Below are 24,479 nucleotides of genomic sequence, written 5' to 3' on the forward strand. Positions count from 1 at the left end.
TGACGTAGAAAATTTGGTTTATTCCCGTATATATTTGTTTGAAATAATGGTGAATCACACTTCTCACAGAGGCAATTTGTAAAATGTTCACACACACACGCCTGTATATTTTGGACAAAAAAAAATACGAAATAAATAAGGCAAGTTACAGGTAACGCAAATTCCTTTGAAATTCCACGTTATTGCTTTGCGTTGCATAGAGATTACGCGTTATGATGCTCGCACACAGAGACCATTCGCACCACTCCCGACACACTCGCACACGAATCCCGAACACCTCACATCAAATCGTCCGGCCCTCGGCCGCCAAATTTCACGAAGTATCGCCGTACCGACAAACCGTCCCAAATAAACGATTAAGTATTCCCAAAATGCATAGACGAAACTATTCATACGCATGTGATCATTAATTACGCTTAACATTCATCCGAAAAAATGTCTGTGCTTTTGTACATTGCTCAAGAGTTGTAAGGATCGTGGTTGCTTGCGCTCTTAAGACAAACACTGATAGCTGCCACCTGCTGCTTACAGCAAAGTCCACGCTGGATGCAGATCGTTTACATTTCGTTCTTTTTGATTTCAGCCTGTTCCCCACACGCTCCCCCAAGTTCCGTCCTGGATCCACGGAGGAGATGGATGTCTCCTCCCCACTTGTTGTTCCTCCGTGTGCTCTTCCTAGCCTCTCCCAATTCCTCCTCGCCTCTCCTCAATCTTGCCAACTCCTTCCCACTCCTCCGTTCCTACCAGCTTTCCCCCGCTCCTTCCCTGCTCCCCCCCCCCCCGTTCCTCCCTGCTTCCTCCCCGCTTCTCGCTTCCCCCTGCTCCTTCCTGCTTCCTGCCAGCTCCACTGCCCCCCCCCCCCCCCACCGCTCCCTCCCCGCTCTTCGCTTCTCCCCAGCTTTCCCCCGCTTCTCGCTTCCCCCTGCTCCTTCCTGCTTCCTGCCAGCTCCACCCCCCACCCCCACTGCTCCCATCCCCGCTCCACCCCTCCACCCCCCCGCTCGTCCCGGGCTCCTCCGGCGTCCGTGCGGCGACGGCGGCGAGAGGCGACGGCCGCGGCGTCACCGCGGCCGTGGCTCACACGAGCGAGACTCCGCTGCCGTCGCGACGACGCCGCCGCCGCTGCAGCTCGGCCTCCCCGAGCGGCCGCACGGCCCCCGCGAACTCCAGGAGGTTGGCGACGACGCCGCGGTCGAAGGGGTTGAAGAAGCGGCCGTGCTCATCCTTCATGTAGTCGTAGCGCATGCCATTGATCCGCTCGTTGGTCGTCGTGTTCGTGCCCGCCATGTACAGCTGTGGTGGGGGGGGGGGGGGGCGTTTGGGAGAGGGAAAATATATATGAGAGGCAGCGTGTCGGGCAACCTCCCTTTTTCATCGCACAACGTGAAATAGAAACGAGCAGTGGATTGACAAAGTGTCGTCAACGACTATCATTACGAACGACTGTGCGCCGTCGAGGCCGACGCGGCGCCGCACGGCTTACGCAGGCGATGGTCATCCCGCCGGAGATGGTGCCGAAGACGCAGAGGAAGAGGAGACCGGCGAAGAGGAGGAGGTCGCGGCCATACCAGGACAGCACCGACCACGCCATGTGCACGCCCAGCCAGCAGTTGAGCGACATGCTCGCCAGGAAGCCCAGGAAGTGAAACCTGTGGGGGCACGCGCCGTGAGGATCATCCTTCCCGTTTTCGGTCCTTCTCACTCCTTGCTCCCTGCCACTGGAATCGACTTCCCCTGCCCGGCATGGCAGGTGACTGAGTTGCACAATTCTTTGAGAGAACGATTGCGTTGCGCAACTCATCATGGACCTGGCTAAAGTTAAAATCTGTAAATCGCAAGCAAAGCCAACCATGAGCAGAAGAAGTGCAGGCCGCTGGCCAAGCTCATGTGGAAGTGGGCACTCCACAAATACGGTTCCCAGAGGCAGACTTGGCAGCAGCGAGCACTGCTGACCCTACCGTGCTGACGAATGACGACACTGGTCCACAGTTATCTATCGCTGCCGCCTGTCGGTCATCCACATTTGCTCAAATGTATTTGGGCGGTGACCTAAGACAAGAGGACCACAATGCACTTCTTCAGGAAACGCTGACGGTCTTTGCTGGCTTAAGGCGGGGGGGCACCCTGGTTCGTACTGCCACCCCCCCACCTCCCCCGTCTCAGTCCCCCTTTGCCGGGTCGCGCCGCACCACAACGCACCACGTCGCACCGAGTCGCACCGAGTCACACCAGCCCTCACCTGTTGCGGAAGCCGACCGTGTTGTACACGTAGGGGCAGTAGTGGTCGAAGTGATCCACGCAGCGGTTGGCCACGCGGCAGTGCTTGGAGCGCAGCGGGCGCACCAGGCGGCACGTGTGGCACAGCCGGCTGAGCGCCGACGCCGCGTGCTCGCAGTCCGCGTACCGCGCCATCTGCGCAGGCGTTCCGCGCGCAAGAGCAGTTGGCGATTTTGTCGGTCGACGGAAATATTGCCGAGATGAAGCGGTTTTTCGTTGACTTTTTTCTCTCTTTCTCATTTTAACTGTTTTTGTCGCACCGACAGTAGTCGGCCGCGCGTGACGATGGCTACGGCTGCTCGCCAGGGGGCCGGCCAAAGCATTGGCCGACTGACGCCAGCTAAAACCAACGAGCCTGACCGAGGACGCAGAGCAAGACGGCCGTTATGTACGCGTTTAATGTTCTCGAGGCAGCGGGGCTGAGCAAGACCAAACATGGCATTTACATATATATAGGTATAACTATGTGTGTATATGAATGTAAATGTGTTTACTTAGTTACAGACAAAGACAGTGTAAAGCAACAGCAAAGCATGAAAACGGCAACGTTTGACTTCAGCTTTAGCCTGGTATCAGCATTGTCATGCATTTCACCCGAGTTTAGTAGTCGAGACATTATCATCATCATCACGGATCCTCATCCGAGAAAATAGTTGAATGATCTTTCACCTGCAGTCGGAACACGTTGGGATGGCGACGCATTGCGGAGGCCTTAATCCAACAGTGGATTGACCACAATTGATGTTGATGGTTATTTAGACGAGTGTCACTTTCAAGGGCACATTTCCATCTTGGCAGAGACCACCCTGGAATCTCACTCCCAGTTCTTTTTTTGTTTTTTTTTTTGCTGAAAGGGGAAACCACGGCTGCCCATAGAGCTTGGGTGAAGTCGATCGGGACAGAATGGATTTAAATATTCTGGTGATGCAGGACATTACACGGCCGGATTAAAATAGAAACGGCTCGAAAGTCACCAGAATCACACGTGTGGGTAAGTCACACATTGTTGATTCATTTGATACATTTATAAATATGATTAAGTCACTTGAATACTGTATGCGGGGGCAGAAATCACCCCAGATGATGCAGTATGCAAAATTCGGAATGCACTGATAATAATGCTCATAATTTATCTCTATACAGCGCATTTCATCGAAAGATCGCAAAGTGCTGTCTGTACATGTCAAAATTCCAACCAGGGCACCTACTGTACAATACATCTATTGTACAGTAGATATCTAAATGTATAAATAAATAAAAAATGCCGACAGCTGCCATTCACCACAGCGCTTGTACCAGGCAAGGTGCGTTTTGAGGCAAAGTGAAACACACACGCACACGCAATGCTATAGATAGCAGTGTATGTCACCCGTATTCAATACCCTACAGACCACATTCAATGCACCCTACAACTGTGCTACTAACTGCCCACCGATACGCAAATCGTGTCGTTAAGGTGACTGCACAAAGTGAAATTTGATGGCCGGCAGTGTCGGTCAATCTCCCTGACCTTGGCGTTTATCTGCTGAGCAGTGTCTCGGCTGGTAGGGGAATGAAGTCAGGGCTGGGAGGGGGAGCGGGTGCAGGGGAGAGCTCAGGGAGCGAGAGGGCGTTTGGAGGCTGCACCGAGGGTAGTGGGCACTGCTCGAGGGAGGGGTCTTGCGGAGGGTTGTTGAGGTCGTCCTTAAGGCGGCGGCTACATGAAACGCCGCCACCGCCGCCACCGCCGCCGCCGCCGCAGCCACAGCCGCCTCAGTGGCCACGCCATTAATCACCCCTGCTTCTCGCGTAGATGCGCACGCCGTGGTGGTAAAAAAAAAAACACACGCAAAATAATTTAAAACGAGGAAGAAAAATCATGCGCACGCATGGATTCCATAAACGATTTCTGGCACGCGTTTGTCCTTTCGGTGCTCAATTTGCGCGTCTTTAAATTTCGGGCTACACTTTGATCAATTCGACCGGGGTTTTTTCTTTCTTTTCGGGAAAGTGCCAAAGCGCAGTGGCACGAATTAATAGGAACATTGCGTTCGTTTTGGTTCGTCTCTACCAGACATATCGCGCCCCCTTCCATTTAGACAGACGGACGGGCGGGCGGAGAAGCAGACAGACAGAGCCAACGCGTTAACGGCTTTCAACCTTAGTTGAGAGCTGTTAAAAAAATGGACGGGGCACTTAGTCGGAGCGGAAGATCAGAAGGGCGGCGATATCGCCGAACCGCTTGGGATGACGATTCAACGAGAGCCGATTCTGCAGCGGCGCCTCTGAGACTTGCAGGCCTCTCATCTTCAGCACCACACCTCCCCCACCCCCCATTCCGTGCAGGTCGTGGGGGGGTTGCTTTACCGTACTTCACCACGCTGGTCAGAGTTCGTGAAGGCGGTGAGAATAACAATCGATTTTGCTGCATTGTCTTTTGCTGCCCTCAGCGTAGCCCCACAGCAACCTATATCACAGAGGTGTTTTTTTTATTACGCATAGCCTCCATCCATCCTGCAGTTTTATTGGGTACAACACGGCGAGTGGGTACACCCACCCCCCCTTCCAATATATCTGGCAAGCATGGAAGAGAAGGTCATAATATCCCCTTTCGATGGAAGCCCTACCGTCAGCCGTGGCATGAAAAAACAATTGCAGGGATGCACCTTTACCGATTTTAAAAACACATAAATGGAAGCAAAAGCTCGGTAAAAGAAAATAATTCCAGGAAATGAATATCGTACTAGTTTTACTTTGGACCACGTGACTTCACCGGAGACCCAACGATGGAAATGCCGACGGCACAATCTCCCGGCGGCCAACCGCTCGCGCACTCTCCCACGCTCGCCAGAGGAGGAGGAGCGAGGGGGGGGGGCAGGGATCCCCCACCGTTGGGTCTCGCCCCCCCCTCTTGGGGGGACGCTTCCGCCAGCGGTGGCATGAGCGGGACATTGCAGGGCTGTACCCTGCACCTCGAGCGTGTCCACGGTCTGAGCGCCGTGGGCCTCCCCAACCCGGCCACGTGACACGACAACAACAACGACGACGACAACTGCCGTTCGCCACCGAGTGGCGGTGACGTCACCACGGCGCTTGTGCCAGGCTACGGCGCACGCACCTGCTTGATGGCGTGGTCGTAGTCGGGGTTGTTCTGCGGGAGGAACCCGGGGTCAGAGAGTGACGCACGCAGGAAGGCGTACCACATGACCAGGTTCCCCGCTACGAACGTCACGTTCACGGCCTTCATCTCCAGCAGCGTCAGGGGCAGCACCTGGACCGGACCGCGAGCGACAGGGGCAAAGGTGGCGACGAGCCAGGTCGGAGGTCGCACGATGGTCCAGCGGGAAGGGGTAGGCGCTGCGGTAGCACTCGTGCCGCGCAACAAGATGGGTCTAGGTTCGAATGCCGACCCGGGTGCCCTTGTGCGTGGAGGATGTATGTTCTCCCCCTCTACTGTGTAGGTTTTCCTATGGATTCTCCTGATTGCCCTCCCATAGCTAAAAGCACACACAAACACAGATAATGTAAAGAGTCACACGGATCAAGGAGTCAAAACGCAACTGCAGAGCGAGGTTACCAGAGAAGCGACAGCTTGGTGGCGTGTGCGCGCCGTGCACTCACGTGGAGGACGTACGTGGGGTAACCCCACAGCAGCAGCGTGCAGTAGAAGAACATCACGGGGGCCTTCGACTTCCCGGGAGGCCCCAGCACCAGGCTCCTGCATGTGGAATGGGGAGGAAGTGGGGGGGGGGTGGAGGTCGAAGCCACGCAACAATGAACAACAATACGATCTTCGAATCGAGTTCCGGCAATGACCAAATAGTCCGACTCAAAAAGCCCAATTACGAATGGTAATTTCTGGGTCGCGAAAACCTCCGCGAAGAAAGAACCAATGGAATTGGCTCTGACGTCTTGCTCACAGCACGTGCGCGTGACACATCTCACGTACAGCGCGTGCCTGCGTGCGACACGCGTGTTCGAGCCCTGTCGCGGAACGCGTGGCAGAAATCTCCCGGAATCCACAGCCGTTACCTCGATGCTGCCGCCCTCATCTGCCTCCACACGCACTCATACAGATTCTGTTCGCTACCTACAAGGCCTTCAAACTTTCGTGACTGCAGGAATTTATACTCTTGGTTCTTTCGGTAAAGTCACGTAAATAGAAAACAAAAAATAAAAAATATATAATTTTTTATAAAAATAATACAAATAAAATAAAATAATAAATTGAAAATAAGAAAAGCAAAAAACTCACAATAAAAATAATAAATAAAAAAAAAATGAAAATAATAAAAACAAAGAATCCACAATGTAGCTGCTACATTTGGAGGCTTGCCCCTCTTGTCTCTCCGCCTGATGAAGACCGCTTGTGTTGCGATCGAAACGTCGTGGGTTTTTTGCTTTCATTATTAAAAATTTTATTTTTACTTTTTATTTAGACTTTACCGAAAGAACCAGGGATATGAATACCTAGAAGGCCCTTTCAAGGGTTTTGGGAGTTTGGCTTTACTGGAACGGACGACACGATACGCTGCAAGTTGCACCTTGGTATCGGCGAGCGCCGACCTCTTGGTGGGTCCTAGAAGTCGTTTGAAATCATGAGGGGTGGGGGGGGGTGGAGGGAGCTTAGTGTCCATGCCCCCTGCTTCTGAAACCAACTCCTAATCATGAATATTGCAGGTACAATCAAATCTTTGACGTCATATTTAAATGAACATTCATTTGTGATCTCTCGAGCTCGATTGATCGATTGCCCAATAGTTGACCTCTTGACCCAGGATGGCGATTTCCGTTGCGGCACCTGAGGTCGCAGCACTGGAGCAGGCTGCGCGAGCGTGCGGTCGCCTTGGCGAGGTAGGCCACGATGTCCCCGTACTTGCGGCCCTGGGCCAGCGCAAGTGGCGTGTTCCCATTCGCGTCCATGACGTTCAGCTCCACCTCATCCTACGCAGGCGCGCACGCACGCGGAGATCATCAGCTGCGACGTGGCTGGGAGATGGCAGTGCAACAAGGAGGGTTTCATGAATCCGTCTGTGCGGCAGACGTTTCCGAGTATCACCTCCCCCACGCCCGCCCCTGGTGCGAGCGTTGGGGCGCGTCTCTCGGCACCTCCGGTTGCCTTCCCGCACGAAGTCACGCGAGCTCAGTAAAATTACAGCATCGGCCAAACATCCCGATGTAGCGGGACCTCCCCGACAACAAGCCTCGAGACTCGCCGAGGCTTTCCTGGATTCGCCGATACCGCTCCCTGCTCTGGTCGCGGTCGCTCACCGCCCCCACACCCCATTGCCCCCCACGCCGTACGTTTCCCCCCCCCCACGGTACATACCTGCTCGCAGAGCAGCTTGACGGTGAGCAGGTCCCCGCTGAGCACGGCGAGGTGAAGCGGGGTCTGTGCGGCACGCAGGGGAACAGAACAGACACTCACGCGGTCACGTCCGGCGCACGCAGCCTAAAAAAAACGCTCGTTTCGTTTCACTTTTCTAGAGAGCCAGGATGGGTGTTGTTTCGCAAGGGCGTACGCGGGTGTAAATTTGCACGAATTGTAAACGAATGGATTGTTACGGACGCGATTTTGTCACTCAGACCGTGAGCGCACTAACGAAATGTCGTCGCTAAATCGGTGCATCCTTATTTACGGAACAAAATGTATTTTTGTTGTTGTTATTATGAGTTTCAGGTTTGTTCTGTTTCGCCAAGTGTGAACTCAAGAAACCCAGGATGAGTCTCGCTTGCAAGAGAACGACCCGCGTCCACCACAATGACAAAAGCGAAAACAAATTAAAAAAATAAAGCACGGCGATGAAGCGGAATAGAAATCGGCGCAGAAACTGCATCACCCGCCGTATCGAAAAAATTGCAAGAACATACGTCAATGTTCAATAATAAAAGAGAGTCAAGCCAAAATGCCCTCCTGGAGGGGCTGTGGCCCTTCTGCCAGCAGTGGTGCACCAAACGCCAACGTCCTGACTCGCTCTGACTGGACATCTCATCGGATTCCTCCAGTCTAAATAAAGGTTCTGATTGTGACTGAAAGCGGACCAGGTCTGCCGGGGGTCCTGCCAACACGGAGGCCCAACAGAAAGCTCCGTTATGTTCGGAGCGCCTCCCTCGAGGTCGCCTCTATTGTCACGGCGACGACACGACACGCGCCGCCGCCGCCGCCGCCGCCGCCGCCATCGCCGCCGCCGCGCCAGCTTTTAAATCCTAAACGATTGAGCGCTTCGTGTTTGGGTCTGACCCGCGCGTGTCCGCACACGTAGTGGACACGGGCAGTCCGGCGAAGCCACCGCCTCTTTGTCCAACGTCCGATCTCTGCTGTGACCGGTCACTACGATCCTCCCACGGTCGTCCTTTTTTTCTTTATTCAGAAAATAATTTTTGGTGACGCTGCTGCGTCGGCGGCGGTGCACCAAGCGACCGGACACACCGACCGCGTCATCTCGCCCACGCTGCGTTCCGCCACAGCGCCCGCACCGCCGATTTGCACGGCTGGCTACTACGTACGGTGTGAAAGAAGTTCAACAAATATATCGACACACCGCAGATCACAACGCTTCTCTTCCCTCGTACTGCTCCACCTTTGAATTCCCTCCTTCCGATAGTCTCGTTCCCCCCCGCCCCCCACCCCGAGTGCTTGTAATAACCTTGACAAATCAAGGAACATTAGTTCGTTAACAATTACAACTTGAACGATGCCGATTTGGAGCCGGGGGCCTTCGCTCTGCAATAGTGATTAAAAACGTGGACCCACACGGCACGGGGGAGGCCGCTATATCACCATCAGCCATGGTCAATCCGCTGCTGGATGAAGGCCTTCCCACTCCACCTCTCACGATCCTGCCATGTAATATTCCGCCCATCACCGGCACACAGACTATTTTAAACAAAATTATGTTATACGTATAACTTAATAAAAATCAATTGTAACAACTTTAATTTCTGTATTGCTTTTAAACTTTACAATCGCTTCCCGAACCGAGCAATTCCTCCCCTTTCCTTCCGGTGACTCAACATGCTGCAAGGGAAGGACCGTCTCAGAGTGTAGGAACCCTCACGGAGTGTGGGCGCAGGACTCAATAGGAACACGTGGGCCGGGCTCGTACAAATATTTAACTTGCGTCTGTTTGTGTTCGTAGAGCTGGGCATTCAACATTTTTTCATGGATTTGTCGCTGAGGAAGCATTGCTGACATTCCTTGGCAATGTAAACACAAATGCTGCCTCACAAACCAAAAGAAGTGACTTGCTGAGATTTGCCCATAGAGAGTTATCCTCATGCAGTTCATCTCATAAAAACAATTTTTGTGATCATTAAAAAAAAATGGGATAGTTGACCATACTTCACCACGCCGGTCAGTGCGCGTTTGGTGAAGAGCAGCAAGTCACCTCGCTCCCGCACGAGCCATTTTCATCGCTCCGTCTCCACGGCGGACGCGCGCTCTCTGCCGTGTTCCCTCCCCCTTGGCTGCCGTTCCATCGTTAGTCTCGTCCATAGGCCATCGTCCTCCCTCCACTAGCCATGGCGTGTCCAGCACGAGACCGCTTTACAACTTGGTCATAACTCAACACCACCCGTATCCGCCCATTCAGTGCTCGCCGAGCTGGATTGGCTTCCGGATGCCGAGCGAACACATTGAAAGGTCGCACTCATGGCACACACACACAAAGTTCTTGCCACAACTGAACCACGATACCTTGCCGATCTCGTCAAGTCGCATAAGCCACCATCACGCGAACTCCGCTCATCCTCACAGCGGCGGCTTTTGACCGGCCATCGACCACTGACGGTGGTCACCGCATCGCGCGGCGCTTTCAGATGCGCTTCTGCGGCCGTCTGGAACGCTCTTTTTTCCAATATTAGGAAGCCCCTGGAACTGTGCATTTTAATAATCATTTAGATTGAAAACGCATTTCTTTAGAACTGCATCTTTTATCAGTTTGTTGTCCTTCTTCCGCACCTCCGATTAGCGTGGTTGGCGATGTACGGCGCAAAAGAAGAAGTTCAACACACGCACACGTACAACACGACGTCTCAGATTTGCATCTGCTCCCTGAAACGTGTGCTCCGCCTCTTCCCGTCTCCGAGTGTAACACAATCACATGACTACGCAATTACCGTGCACGTTACCCGGGCGACCAAATCAGACAGGTCATCTAAACATCGCCGTGGCCCGAGTTCTCGCCACATCCTCAATACCTGCCAGGGCAACATTCTCTCCCCCCCGCCCCCACACCGCCTGGCCAATCCGTTCCGATTGCACACACAAAGACCAACACAGCGAGCACCCCACGTTGAGAGACAGACCGCCGAGGCAAGTGCTGTTAGCGAGCACCTATTACGACTGGCGCAGTGCCCAATAAGCTGCTGTGGCCAGAACCTCGTGCACCAGACGAGGAGTATGTTTTTTTTACCAGATATTGATTTTAGGCCGAGTTGACCTACAAGTGGCCCAAACCAAATAAAGTTACAATTGCCACCGGTGGAGTGAATCAGGAGCAGGTATGGAATCCGGGTGCCTAGGATCATAGCGTAATGTGCTCAGAACTATGCCACTGCTCCATACATAAAAGAACGACTCCCCATTCAGCCAGAGAGAGTGAGTTGGGGTTGGTGCTGTCACCAAGCACCTATTGGTGCCCGCATATAGCACACGTGGGAGTCGTGTGGCAAACAGAAAACAAAGCCAGCTTTGTCTTCCCGGGATTGATAATAACACATCGCACCAAACGCTCATTTAAGGCCAAGTCAACCTGCCCAGGGCAGGTTCAGATAGAATTCGCCACAAAAGTTAGGCCATGACTGGGGTATCGAATCTAGGTCGCCGGGTTTGCAGCGCAGCGTTTGGAGACACCACTAAACCACCGCCCTCAATACAAACACACACACGCACACGTGTGCGCTCACCCACACTCCACAATGCTTGGAACGGCCACACAGTCAACCAACACAAAGGTCATGTCCCCCAGCACTGTGCCGCCGTTAACTGTACGTGTATTTGCAATTCAACTCCCTTGGCGTGCATTTGTGATCACTTTCTACTTTCAGCCTCTTGCAGTTCACAATGCGCGCACAAAATATCCCCCGAATAGCCTTTGCAGGCTGTTGGGGCAAGTGCTGTCAGCGAGCACCTACGAAGTCCGGCAAGGCACACGAGGGGGTGGGTGGCCAGCACCACGCCCGACCGCTTTTGTCTCCCCAGTGGCGATGTTTACACACCGCTACACCAGGTACTCAATTGAGGCCGAGTCGACCTAGGGGAAGCGCAGGACCGGTTCAGATAATCGTCACCGGTGTTGGCCGCGAGCGGGAATCGAACCCGGGTCGCCAGGTTTGTAGCGCAGCACGCCAACCGCTGCACTACCGCTCCCCGCAGCGATCGTACACACGCACACGCGCGCAAGCTACATACAAGTCCACGCACGCACCCACGGGATTTCCCAAGCGCGCGTGAAACGGGGCGGCTGTCGCGGCTCTCCGGCACCCACCTGTTGGAACTTGTCCGTCTGCCGGGGATTGAAGCCCGAGTAGGTGAGCAGGCGGGTGAGCTCGCAGTGCCCTGCCGAAGAGAAGAGCATCACACACGGCGACGCTCGGCCCACGCTGCCGGCCAAACGCCCGTGCAAGTTTCTTTTTTTTTTTGGCGTTTTTGCCACGAACTCTCCCGGCGTCGAGCCGCAAGGGCGCCGGCCCGGTTTTACAATTTCTCGACGCGTGCTCGTCTCGTCATTGTGGGCAGAAGGCCATCGACATTTTTTAAAATCTGAAATTGCGTTGTTTTGGGGAAAGCGATTTTTGCACCTCCGATTGGCACGGGTTGGCTATGTATGGTGAAAAAGAAGTTCAACATACATACATATAATTAATGATTTATAACAAAAAAATGACAGTAATGCCCCTGTGCATTCACATGTACAGCCCTTTTTGTTAATTCAATGCTGTATGAAGGCCTTGTTGGTCTTCGGGGTTGACCATACATCACCGCGCTGGTCAGTGCGGGGTGGCGAAGGCAAGGTGCAATAGGTACAGTAACAACGATAGATTTTCCTGACCAGGCCTCTGCTGCCCACCGCATGGCCCCGCAGAAGCCTATAACACCTGTTATGCATGGCGACCACCCACACAAAGTCTATCCGGGCTCAACCCAGCTTAGCTTCCCGCGAGCTGACAAGATCTGGGGAGTTCCCGGCAATTTGGTCACAAACATAAGCGTGCTTCGGAAAACATCGCGCACACGGATGGATCATCGCAACTCTTTCCAACAAGACCCCCCCCTCCCCCCCCTTCGCCATCTGACACGGCCAGACAAATTAATCTGGCACCAGTACAGGAGATGAAACAGCGGCACGGTGATCGATCCGTGAACCCCATGTTGAGCGTGAGCGTCTCCCCCCCTTTCACGTTCGGTCGGGATTTGCTCCGGATCTACAGGCGGTCCCCGTCGACAATACAAACAGTAAAAAACATCGCTTGCAGATGTGTTTATGTTTCCTTTTAAAATCGGTCATATTTAACGGTGTTTTTTCGTTCAAGATCCACACAAACACTCGAGAATAACAAAAGCTCCACGCCAAGTCACGTCGGAATCCGGACCGACTCCGTTCAAACGCGTTCAGTGTCGGAAGATGCGTCGTAAATTTAAGTTTCTGCGTCGTAAATTGATCCATGATGACATATAATCGTCATGAATGTTGATCATCGTAATTTGGACTTTTGTAAACCAGAGACCGCCTGTATTTTGGTAACAAGCATAATATAAATTAACCCTTTCCCGTTCCGATGACGTGCATGTACGTTATCGGAACGGCAACGAAAGAGAAACAAAAAAATGTAATATCTTTATCGGTACGTCCTCATGTCGGAAGACGTACCGAGGGCTCCCACAAGACCATGCGGGAGGGGCGCGTGCGGCACAGTTTGGCGCCAGCTATCACAGAGCGTCGTCGTGTCGCTACTACGGTTCCCCCGCGATGTGGAAGTATTTGCCCGTCATTTCGGCACTATTTTTGCCGCCGTTCCATTCACGATTATTACATCGGTGCAAACCATTCGCGGACAAAACACGACGGCGACGACAACAACAACCTTTGAACGCCGCCCAGTGCAGCGCATTGTCTCCCTCCGTGTCGCAGGCCTGCAGCGCGGCGCCGCGCCCCAGCAGGTAGCCGGCGAGCGCCGTCTGCCCGAACTGCGCCGCCACCACGAGCGGCGTGCACCCGCGCTGGTCCGGCTCGTCGATCGGCACGCCGGCCACCAGCAGCGCCTCCATGGCCGCCACGTGCCCGTTGGTGGCCGCCCAGTGGATGGGCCGCGAGCCCGGCTCGGCGTCGCTCGGCGCGTTCACCGCGAGGGTCGCGCCCGTGCCGCCGCCGCCGCCGCCGCACTCGGCAAAATACCGCAGCACGGCGACGTGGCCCCCCAGGGCCGCCCAGTGAGCGGCTGTGTGGCCCGCCGCATCGCGCCGAGAGAGGCTCGCGATGCCCTCCGACTCCACGATCTCCTGGCACAGAGGCAGGTTCCTGGTCACGCAGAAACAAAGATCGCACCCACCCCCCCAGGGGGAGAAGCATTTGAGAAACCTGCACCGTTGTTTCATCTGGTGTGCCAAGAGAGATCGATTCAAACTGGCGACCTCTGGATTGCGGGTCCAGTGCGCAAACTACGGCACCATCGATCGCACACTGCACTACATGCGAATTCCGATGCACCGCACCCGTCAGCCGTGGGAAAAAAACACTACACCATGGGAACTTTAGGGGGCGGCTTCATGAAGACAGTCGGCCGAGCCAACGGTCCGCAACACACGGCGCAAGAAACTGCGTATCGTGTTCCGAGCGCACGGACGGAGTTCACGTGTGCGCCATGGCTCGATGCGATATCGAGCGGTCCATCGATTCTATGAGCAACTTCCAGTCTGAGAGACCGTTCACTGCCACGGCGATGACCCCTCCCCGACCCAACTTTCTTCTGTGTCACGACCTCCTGCATCGTAACTGCCACTCTGCAATCCACGTGGGATTATTATTAATCATGGTTTGTTTAAATGGCATTGACTGCAAGTACATTAGAGTAAAATTCATATGTATGGATCAATGTTTTGTGGAATATTTTCCCGTGGCCGTCAAACCCCCAGGGAAATATTTTCCAGAGCTCAGCTCTGGACAGCTCCGGGTGAAATTAAGCCGTGGCCATATGCGAATGTACTTTAAATGCATATGCAATTCTCGCATACAGTCCACACAATGCACGATGGTTTATTATTATAAATAAACTCATGTCCTTTAGCCAGCCTGGGGCCCGTTGAGATTATTTCTTCACAAGTGTGACCTGGGTAACCATAGTGACGCCATGACAGTATTCCATTTTTATTATTTTCTTTCCGTCCGATTTTAAACAACTAAATGTGGGATGGAGCGGTGGCGCAGCGGTTAGCACACTGCGCTATGAACCTGGAAACATGAGTCCATTTCCTGGCCGCGATCAAACATCAGTGATCCGACATCCAAATCGGACCTGGGCCTCACCAGAATCAGTCCAGGGCCACTAACCCTCACTGACCAGCGTGGTAAAGTTTGGTCAATGAACCCTCGTGAGCAATATGGCATGGAGAGGCCTTGACCAATGAATGGATATAAATGTGTAAACAAATGTCTTGATGGCTTCCTGATGTCGACAAATAAGTCAAAGTGTTTCTGCTTCAACAACCATGCAGTCGTGCTCATTTCCTTTGGTGGGCTTAATCTCCGTTTTAGTTTAAAAACTCTTTAAGAATTATTCGCAACCTTGTGTTGTTATTTTCGTTGTCAAAATGTGAGCTTCGAGAGGTTGGCCAGACGCAAACGACCATGGGTGGGCTTTGAGTGGTAGAATAAAAATAGTTTCGTTTTATTTGTATATTTTTTGGCAATTTGTTTGCCTTTCCTCTACTTTGCATCCCTATCGTGTTTTTGTATCGTTTGTTGCTGGAACATTCTGACCCGCACCTACTGGACATCTGTACAAATAAATATTCCAATTCTGAGTCTGACATCAGAGGGCGTCCGGGCATCCCGCCTGTTTTTACAGCGGGCGGGCGGGCGAGAGGGCGCACCGTTGATAAATCACTGCGCAACTCGGCAGCCGGCCATGGGAATCGAGTGTCCGGTCGGCGATCGCGATGCGCTTGCTCGCATCGACGCCACCACGTTCTGTGTGGTGGGGGGGGGGGGGTTGGGAGGTTTGGCTTACGCAGCAACGCCAAGCTCCTCCGCTTGACTTTCAAGAAAAAGCGATGACTCCGGTGCTCGTTCTCTCCCACACAGACCCAGCCGTGTTGAAAGCGGACCAGGCCGGTGTGCGAATCGCTCATCTATTCTATTCGCGCGCCCAACGCCTTTGCTTTTTTTGCGGCGCTTTTATTTTTTTGCATAAACGTGAGACGCACAAAAAAAAAGCCTTGCGGGGAGGAGACGGTGGGGGGGGGGGGGATTAGTATGGGTGCTAGCCTCGGTCCGTGTCCCATCGTGCGACCTGGGTCTGGCTTTACTTGCCTGTGGTACAGGAGGGTCAAGGTGCATTCCTGCCATCACTGCTGGCGGAAGGGACAATCTCAGCACTGGCTCACCAGTATTGATAGCCCAGATGCTCCGCTGCCCAACAGAGAAAACGAGCGTTGGGCGACTTCGACCTAAGACTGACAACTTCACAAAACTGCTGACCACACACCGCCTTGAAAGAGCTGACCACACACCGTCTTGATAACGGAGGCATCAGCAAAAGGTGGTAAAAGCGCAGCCCTGCAATTGCTTGTTCACGTCACTGCTGCTGGAAGGGCCTCCACTGGAGAGCTCTTGATAGCACCTAACCAGACGTCTTACAAGAGGCAGGGGTACCCACACTTTACCCCGCCACACACATAACCATTTTTTTCTGCTTGGGGGGGGGAATCGAACCTAGGCGCAACTTGCTGTGAGGCGCAAGTGCTATCACTGTGCCAGCCTGCCGCCTCATTGCTGGACCACGAGGAGATGGCGATGGATTGGGGGAGGCTTCCATCGTCGTCATCGGCGACGATGACGACGACGACAACGATGGTGACAGCGCGTGGTATTACTGCCGTGTCACTCGTAAATCTGCAGCCACATCCGCCGCCGCCGTCAAATCCCTACTGGCAGACGAGGCAGAGATTTGCGTTAATTGCATGTGTGCCGATTATACAGTGTGCGGCATCACGGAGTCACAATTACAAACATGCCCCATACAGCCTCAGACTGCCGGGGCAAGTCCTGTTAGTCGTGTAGCACCTATGAAGGCCGGCACGGCACACGAGGGGGCGGGTGGCCAGCACCACGCCGGGCCGCATTCGTCTCCCCCCAGTGCTGACGATTTTACACACTGTACCGGGTACTCAATTAAGGCCGAGTCGACCTAGGGGAGGCCCAGGATGTTGGTCGTGAACGGGAAACGAACTTGGATCGCTGGGGTCATAGCGCAGTGCGCCAACCGCTGTGCGATGTACTCAAAGACAAAAGCACAATGTATTTACACACACACGCTATGGTGCGTTTGCGCCAGTAGGCTAGAACTGTCCGAGCCAACTAATTAATCTCAATTCAAAGCGCCCGTTCGCTCCTGGTACAAGGTACAGACAATTGTCAATCCGCTGCTGGATCAGGCCTCCCCAAAGCCGTCGTAGTCTCTCATTTGTCCTGGGATGCAACAATCTGCATAGCTCCCCACGCGAGCCGATTTCATCGCTCCGTCACCGCGGCAGGCGCCCATGTCGCCTCTCAGGCCTGTTCCCTTGTTTGGCTGCCGCTCCATCGATAGGGTCAACCACAGTCCATCACGCTTCAAGAGGTGACGTGTCCTGCCCGTGGCCACTTAACTCGTCGCAAGTCGACTTGCGTTTTGTTCTTCCGATCGGCGCGTGCCTCTTCCCGTCTCGCCGTGTAATTCCAAGCGTTTGTCTCTTCGCGTGTTACACAATTACATATAACAAGAATAATAACTACTGGATGATCGTGCCGATTGTATACCCAGGAAAGGCCGATTGAGTCTCAGGGCTCTTGGTCAGGAGGGTGCTGCTTCATTGGACTGTTTAGCCAATACCATTACTTAATAAATATACAAACTAAGTATCCCTTGATTTGAAGCGTTTGTGACTGCAGGAATCCATACTCTTTGGTTCTTTCGGTAAAGTCACGTAGATATAAACTAAAATAAAATAAATCACGACGTTTCGGGCGCAACACAAGCGTCCATCATCAGGTGGGGAAGCATGGCCTGCTGCTGAGGCAGACTGTCGTAAAAGGTTTGAAATGGGTGTAGCTCAAGGGTCATAAAGAAGTGGCCGGGGCTAGTGATGTTAATGTGAGAAATTAGCATGTAACTGTAAGATGATGGACGCTTGTGGTGCGCCCGAAACGTCGCGATTTATTTTATTCTAGTTTATACCTACGTGACTTTACCGAAAGAACCAAAGTGTAAGTATCCCTTGCTGTGCAGCATTTTGGGTAAAATCTAATACATGCAGAAACTCTGTTCCGTCACTCGACATATAAAGAAGCTTTTAATTCTTCAGCCTATTGCCTTATTGGCTTTGCCGACCAATAGTCAACAGCGTCATTAGTGTAAGTGAACAAACTCTGGGCTGGTTTCAACCTTCTGGGTCTCATCAGCAGAGTCAGAGTTCAGTTTGTTTCGCATTGTCCCCATCTGTCAGTACGGCCATCGGCAATCTACGAGCTGTCAGCTTGCCTTAGGCTGTGCCCCCTTTAGGATTGCCACCTGTCCAGCATTTCCCTGGATCGTCCTCTTGTTGAGGCAGCTGTCCTAGGAAATCTATCAGGACGTTAAAAGCCTCGTTTTTTTTACCATTTGCATAATAACACGCGACCCGTGACGATGCATTTACATGTCGTTCTCTGCTCTTCTGGTATTGTGAGATATTCTGCTAGATTGGAAACTCATTTCTTTAGAACTGCTTTTTTGCGTTTAGTTTATCGTCCTTCGCCCGCACCTTCGATTGGCACGGTTGTCTTCGTACGGTGCGAAAGAAGTTCAACATACATACACACGCAAATGTTATTTGTTCGTGCCACAGGAGGTGGCAACCGTAGCCGTATCCCCCCGCCCCCATCACCAGTCTCGGCTCGGTTCATGCGCGAACAAGCAGAGCCGTGCGCGTCCGTCGGAGAAAGAACGGCAACTAGCGTTCAAACACGCGTGGGTGTGCGCCTGCGTGTCCACGGCGATTATCGCGTCGGTGCCATTGTCAGCGCCAACTACCCGGCCACGCGTCACTCGCGATGCTTTCTGCTCGATTTAAGCTCGTGGCAGCAATTGTGAACGTTGGTTTACGGCCGTTCGTCAATCCACTGCTGAACGAAGGCCTCTTCGCGCCCCGGCATTGAACAAAAAAAAAAATCCAGGCGCTTTCCTCGCCCGAGTCATGTTGTTCCAGACATAATCGTGGAATTTCACCGCAATTTCTGGTGTTTTTGTCGTTCAGTTTTATTGGTACCGATGCTTTGTTTTACCCGTATGGTTTTGTACTCAAATTTGTGAATTGACCCCGGGACACCCTTGCAAAACAAGGCCGTGTTTTAGGTTGATCTTAAATGGTTGTTTTATATCACCTTGTGAAATGCAAGGGTCCTTTACTTTGCATTGTGGTCCTCCTCGCTGCCACTGGGAAGACAAAGGCGTAAAAGGTGTGTAGCATTGGCTCACCTTCCCCTACATCAACAGGCGGCACTCGCCAACACTCACCCAGGCGAGTCAGTGGTGGACATTTGTTCCACTGCCTAGGGCAGGGGTGGGGAACGTCCGGCCCGCGGGCCGTATAAGGCCCGCAAAATCATTTGGTCTGGTCCTGCCGGGCTCGAAATTCAATAAATCTAGGAGCAAACCTGGAAAAGCAGTTGCGAGTAGCAACACCATCAATACCAGCTAACATGACACGCCTCGCCAAAGAGAAGCAATTCCAGCCATCACATTAGGGGTGGGTTAATTAAATGTTTGACCCAATATAAACAGGCTAATTTTTAAGTTGATAATTTTGTATGGCCCGCGAATGATGTTGTAAATATCCAAATGGCCCTTGGCAGAAAAAAGGTTCCCCACCCCTGGCCTAGGGTCTCGCGGTTGGGGCTGTGCACCCCTCTGATGCGTTTTGTGGTTATACTGCGCGTTGTCCCAAGTTTTCGCTACACGTGCCTGGAGCTTCCTCACGATCCGAATCCAGTTCCAGGTTGTTGGGGTTGTTTTTTTCCCCCTTCCAGTTCCTCAACGAGCTCCCAGCACGCGGAGCGAAACGTAGGGACGTGGTGCAAGAGAGCTAGAGAGAGTTTGCCGTTGACGATCTGGGCAACCACGATCAAATATTAACATTGCACAGTTTCGAACCGAGAACGTGTGCCAATAAAATAAAGACCGTTCATGTCAACACAATAAAAGGCTTTATTAATCGTTGCCCTTGGCGGTCGTGTGTGCGCAATAAGCCGAAGGGCAAACAATGAGTGTGCAGGATAAATTACACAACGGATGCGAGTGGTTAGTATTGATTGTGAGGGCACCGACAGCGTGGAGATGCTTGGATTGCCGCGACTTGACCGACACGCACCGTAACAACAACGTAACGTGCAACGCAGCACAATGAAAACGTATTTATAGTCGAGCCTAAACGATGTGACCACTTAAACAAATATAAAAACTAAACTATGTTTTGTATTTTACCAGGTAAGGCTCACTGAGAACTATATAGCTCTTTTTTTCAGAAGCGACCTGGACACAAATGATAGCTCAAAGAGGTGGCTTATGTGGAAATTTCGAGTAGCTAAATACTCTCTAAAACGCACGTTTCTTCCTTATCGAGAGACTGTACGGAAACAGCGGCCATGTTTGTTTTATAGGACAGTCCATAGGCAGAGGAGAACAGGAAGACCTTGAACCTGGACTTGCAAACGAGGGGCAGGAAATTGACAGTAGCGGCGCTGGGTTTCAGACTCAAAATGATGAAATAAAGAAGTGAATGAGAGCGGTGTTGAAGTGATTTTCAAAAAAAATTACGTGATTCTGAAAAGTGATGTACCATTGCACCCGAACAGGAATGTTTTCAACCAGTGCCCATCACAAGCTATGACATGGATCGGAAACGTTTTGACACCGACAAAGAGAATTGAAGGCGAAGCTGAAATGTATGCAGTGAAGCAAGGAAAGATGCATGATGAGAATTACACTGGGAGACAAAAAGAGGAACACATGGATCAGAGAACAGATAAGTGATTAGTGATAATTAAAATTTATAATGCGCAATGCATGAAAAGCAGGAAACGAAAACAGAACCAGGGCAACCGACCAAACTAAAGAGGGAAGGCCAGTATAAGGAGATGGGTTTTCAAAGCACACTTGAATATATCTACCGACTCCGATTGCCCTGATTTCAAGTGGCAAGGCGTTCCATAGTTTGGGTGCCACGCTAACAAAACCCCCGATCACCAAAAAGAGAGCAACCTTGACCTGGGAGTGCTGATCAATTGGGAAATCAGAAGATCTTAAGGACCTTGATGGACTATAATGTATTAGTTCCTGCAAGTAATGTGGGGCGACCCCTTTTAAAGCCTTATCGGTTAATAGCAGTATCTTAAAATCCACTTGAGTAAAAACATGTATGATACACAGTGGACCCTCAGACATCTCATAACTGCAATCATACGGTCAGGAAACTCAACTGAACTATGGGATGGAGTAGTGGTTTGTCCCCAATGGCGTGAACCCAGTGAGCAGAGTTCAATTTCCAGCCATAGCTGACTTCAGTGGCGAGTGATATCGGAGCCGGTCCTGGACCCCTTCTCCCCTTCCCCCGCCACTATTCACCAATGCACACTGACCAGCATGGTGAAGCATGGTCAAACAACCGCAATGACCAACGTGGCATGGGGAGGGCCTTCGTCAAGCAGTGGATTGACAGAGGGCTGTAGATTAGTGTTTATTTATTTATTGTACTTAAATTCAAACTTGACAGGACTAACATGCGCAATCCACACCACACAGGTCATGAATGCACGATTAATAATTCACGCCCTTTGTCTCAATTGACTCTAACCTGGCTAAGTATGGGTATGACTGAAGTAATGACGAATTAATTTGGTCATGCCGCACGTTTGGGTTTCCGCCTTGCCCCCCGTTGGGGCATGCGCTGCTAGCGAGCACCTATTAGCACACCACCACATGACATGAAATTAGCTCGCGTGCACAAACTGGATGGATGTTACATCGCAGGATCGTGCGATTCGGCTACGGCTTGGGGAAAGGCTTCATCTAGCAGCGGATTAACCATGGCTGATGGCGCTAATGGGTTTTGGTGGGTTACGTTTACATAGACTAGCCCTGTATTGTCAGGCCCAGGCTCGGCTGCAGCGTTCAGCACAGTACGAGTTAAATTCCCGGTCAAGTGTCTGGTGACAGGAGCGCAGGTGTAAGATTACAGCTTTTGAAAAGTGGCCCTCACTTGTACATTCAAAGGCCCAGTGGCTGTGACAGACCTGAATTCGAGGCCATGGGCACAGCTTTTGAGCGTGCAGGCAGTGCAACTGCACCAGGGGCCCCAGCCCAGGCGACGGGGAGGGAGGTGAACTGGAGAATTCACTGCTGGATGACCCTTACAAACGTCAGACTGGCAAGAATGCACCTGCTATCACGTATCCGGACCTTCCTTGATCCATCGCCCCGGTGCCACACTGCCATGAGCTCCCCATACCCACTCCTCCGGAGAGAGAGCAGCAGTATTTAGAAGAGAGCAGCAAGTCAGAGAGCGAGGAAGACGTTGTAGATCCAGATGACAATTTCAGAGGTGGAGCTGAGGAGAGAAACCCATACTACCCCAACCAAAAAGACCTCAACGACTTCAAAATGGTGGCATTCCGGATGGGTCTCCAAGGCGGTTTTACCAAGTTTCCCTGATATTTTTGCCTTTGGGACAGCAGGGACACCAAGGCGCACTACCACAGGCGGGACTGGCCACAGCGGACCGAGTTCTCTGTGGGGAGGAACAACGTCAAGTGGGAGCTACTGGTGGACCCCCGGAAGGTGCTGATGCCACCACTGCACATCAAATTGGGCCTTATAAAACAATTTGTCAGAGCTGTAGATAAGGAGTCGGAAGCCTTCAAGTACCTTCAAGACTTCTTCCCTGAGCTCTCCGAGGCCAAGGTCAAAGCCGGTGTCTTCGTCGGACTACAGATAAAGAAGATCCTGGAGTGCAACTAATTCCCCAAGAAGCTCACTAGTAAGGAGATAGCGGCTTGGAATAGCTTTGTCGCAGTGGTTCGTGGCTTCCTGGGCAATCACAAGGTCGAAAACTATGTGGAGCTGGTTGAGACTCTGGTGAAGAACTACGGCACAATGAGCTGTAGGATGTCCCTCAAAGTCCATATCCTTGTTGCTCGTCTTGATCAATTCAAGGAGAACATGAGAGAGTACTCGGAGGAGCAAGGCGAGTGCTTCCACCAGGATATACTGGACTTTGAACGCCGCTACCAAGGACAGTAAAACGAGAACATGATGGGAGACGACATTTGGGGGCCGATTCGTGAAAGTGATTTACAGTATAATCGTAAATCTCGAAAAACTACTCACTTCTAAATCTTTTGTAGTAATTTTTGTATTACTTTAGTATAAATACATGATCATTTTGATTCATATGTTGTTTTTCTCTGACTTTATGTGAACAAAAAGACACAAGGTGCATTTAAAAATATCACTGTCCTGGTCACAAAAGCAAAGTTTGTGGGGAATAACAGCCATTTTCTATACTTTTTAGGCATAATCAATTACGAAATAACACTTTTACTATCCAAGAACACAAAAAAGTGTTACATCGTATTATACGACGCTCCCGGAAAGTAAGACGCACCCAAAATGTCTTCCTCGTGCCAATGAAGTTTCAACAAATCTGGTCTTCGCAACACACAAGAGTATATATACAAAGATCCCTCTTATAGCTTCAACAGACTGTTGCCGCAAGTGCTGTTAGCGAGCAGCACCTATGAAGACCGGCACGGCACAATAGGGAGTGGATGCCAACCAACACCACGCCCGGCCGCCTTTGTCTCCCCAGTGGCGATCCTTAACGCACCGCACCGGGTACTCATTCGAGTCCGATTTGACCTTAGGAGGAGGGCCCTGAACCGATTCAGATAACCATCACCGGTGTTGTGCCGTGAGCGGGGTTCGTAGCGCAACGTGGCGCTAACCACTACACCACCGCTCCCCACCCCAATTACACACACACCGGATTATAAGACGCACTCCCAAAATGTTACCTTCAAATACAGGGGGATCTGGGAGGGCTTGGGGCGGAGGAATAAATGAAAATCGTCTAAAGTGGAGACTACCCCACCCCACCACCCACAAAAAATGCTTTCAAAACGAATCCTTACCCTGCCTTGGCCGCGCTGAAGAGGTTCTTGCGAAAGACGGCGTGTGGATGATGCCCTCCCACACACTCCGAGTCTCCGCAGCCAGGACTCACCACCACCACGCCGTCGCCGGCGTTGGCCGCACCTGGCCGCTCCGTGAGCGGCGGGCGAGGAGACGGACTCATGGTGCTCGGCTCCACACTCCCCGCGTAGCTCAAAGACCCCTTTGGGTAGCTGCTGCCGAAGCTTTGCCGGGCAACTTCTCTCCTGGATTTATAATCCCCGTGACGACTTCCCCCTCCTACCCCTACTACGACTCCCGCACTGGGGTTATGTCGCTCACCTGTGCTCACACCTGTGCTCACACACGCTCACCTCTGTGCTCACACACGCTCACCTGTGCTCACACACGCTCACCTGTGCTCACACACGCTCACCTGTGCTCACACACGCTCACCTGTGCTCACACACGCTCACCTGTGCTCACACACGCTCACCTGTGCTCACACACGCTCACCTGTGCTCACACACGCTCACCTGTGCTCACACACGCTCACCTGTACCCAGACACGCTCACCACATTGTGTGTGCTGCCTACGTATCAAACGCGTATCGTTATCGATCACTTTTTTTACCCAAAGTTGCGCACCTAAGCTGCCCCCCACCCACCCCTCCGAGTGTCACATTCGCTTTAAGGCTCCACGTGTCACACTTGCACAAAATGCCCGGGTCCGTGACGCCTACTCGGGGTCGTATCCACCACCAAGCAACCAACACAACCACCACCACCAACACCAAACACTTCCCTACTGAGCTCGTGTC

At 52.3% G+C, this 24,479-nt stretch overlaps 1 protein-coding gene across 1 annotated transcript; it reads right to left on the reverse strand.

Annotated features, from left to right (window-relative positions):
• On the reverse strand, positions 1-24,476 carry LOC144722702 (palmitoyltransferase Hip14-like). Its single transcript, XM_078601027.1, has 10 exons — positions 23,679-24,476; positions 13,342-13,775; positions 11,745-11,815; positions 7,586-7,648; positions 7,058-7,200; positions 5,878-5,974; positions 5,375-5,527; positions 2,240-2,412; positions 1,484-1,649; positions 1-1,293 (listed from the first exon to the last, which is right to left on the reverse strand). The coding sequence occupies exons 1-10, from the start codon at positions 23,840-23,842 to the stop codon at positions 1,078-1,080; spliced, it is 1,680 nt and encodes a 559-aa protein (XP_078457153.1). The 5' UTR covers positions 23,843-24,476; the 3' UTR covers positions 1-1,077.
• Positions 24,477-24,479: the final 3 nt, after the last annotated feature.

This window comes from Lampetra planeri, chromosome 15 (assembly GCF_965212315.1).
Source record: "Lampetra planeri chromosome 15, kcLamPlan1.2.h2, whole genome shotgun sequence".
NCBI lineage: Eukaryota > Metazoa > Chordata > Hyperoartia > Petromyzontiformes > Petromyzontidae > Lampetra > Lampetra planeri.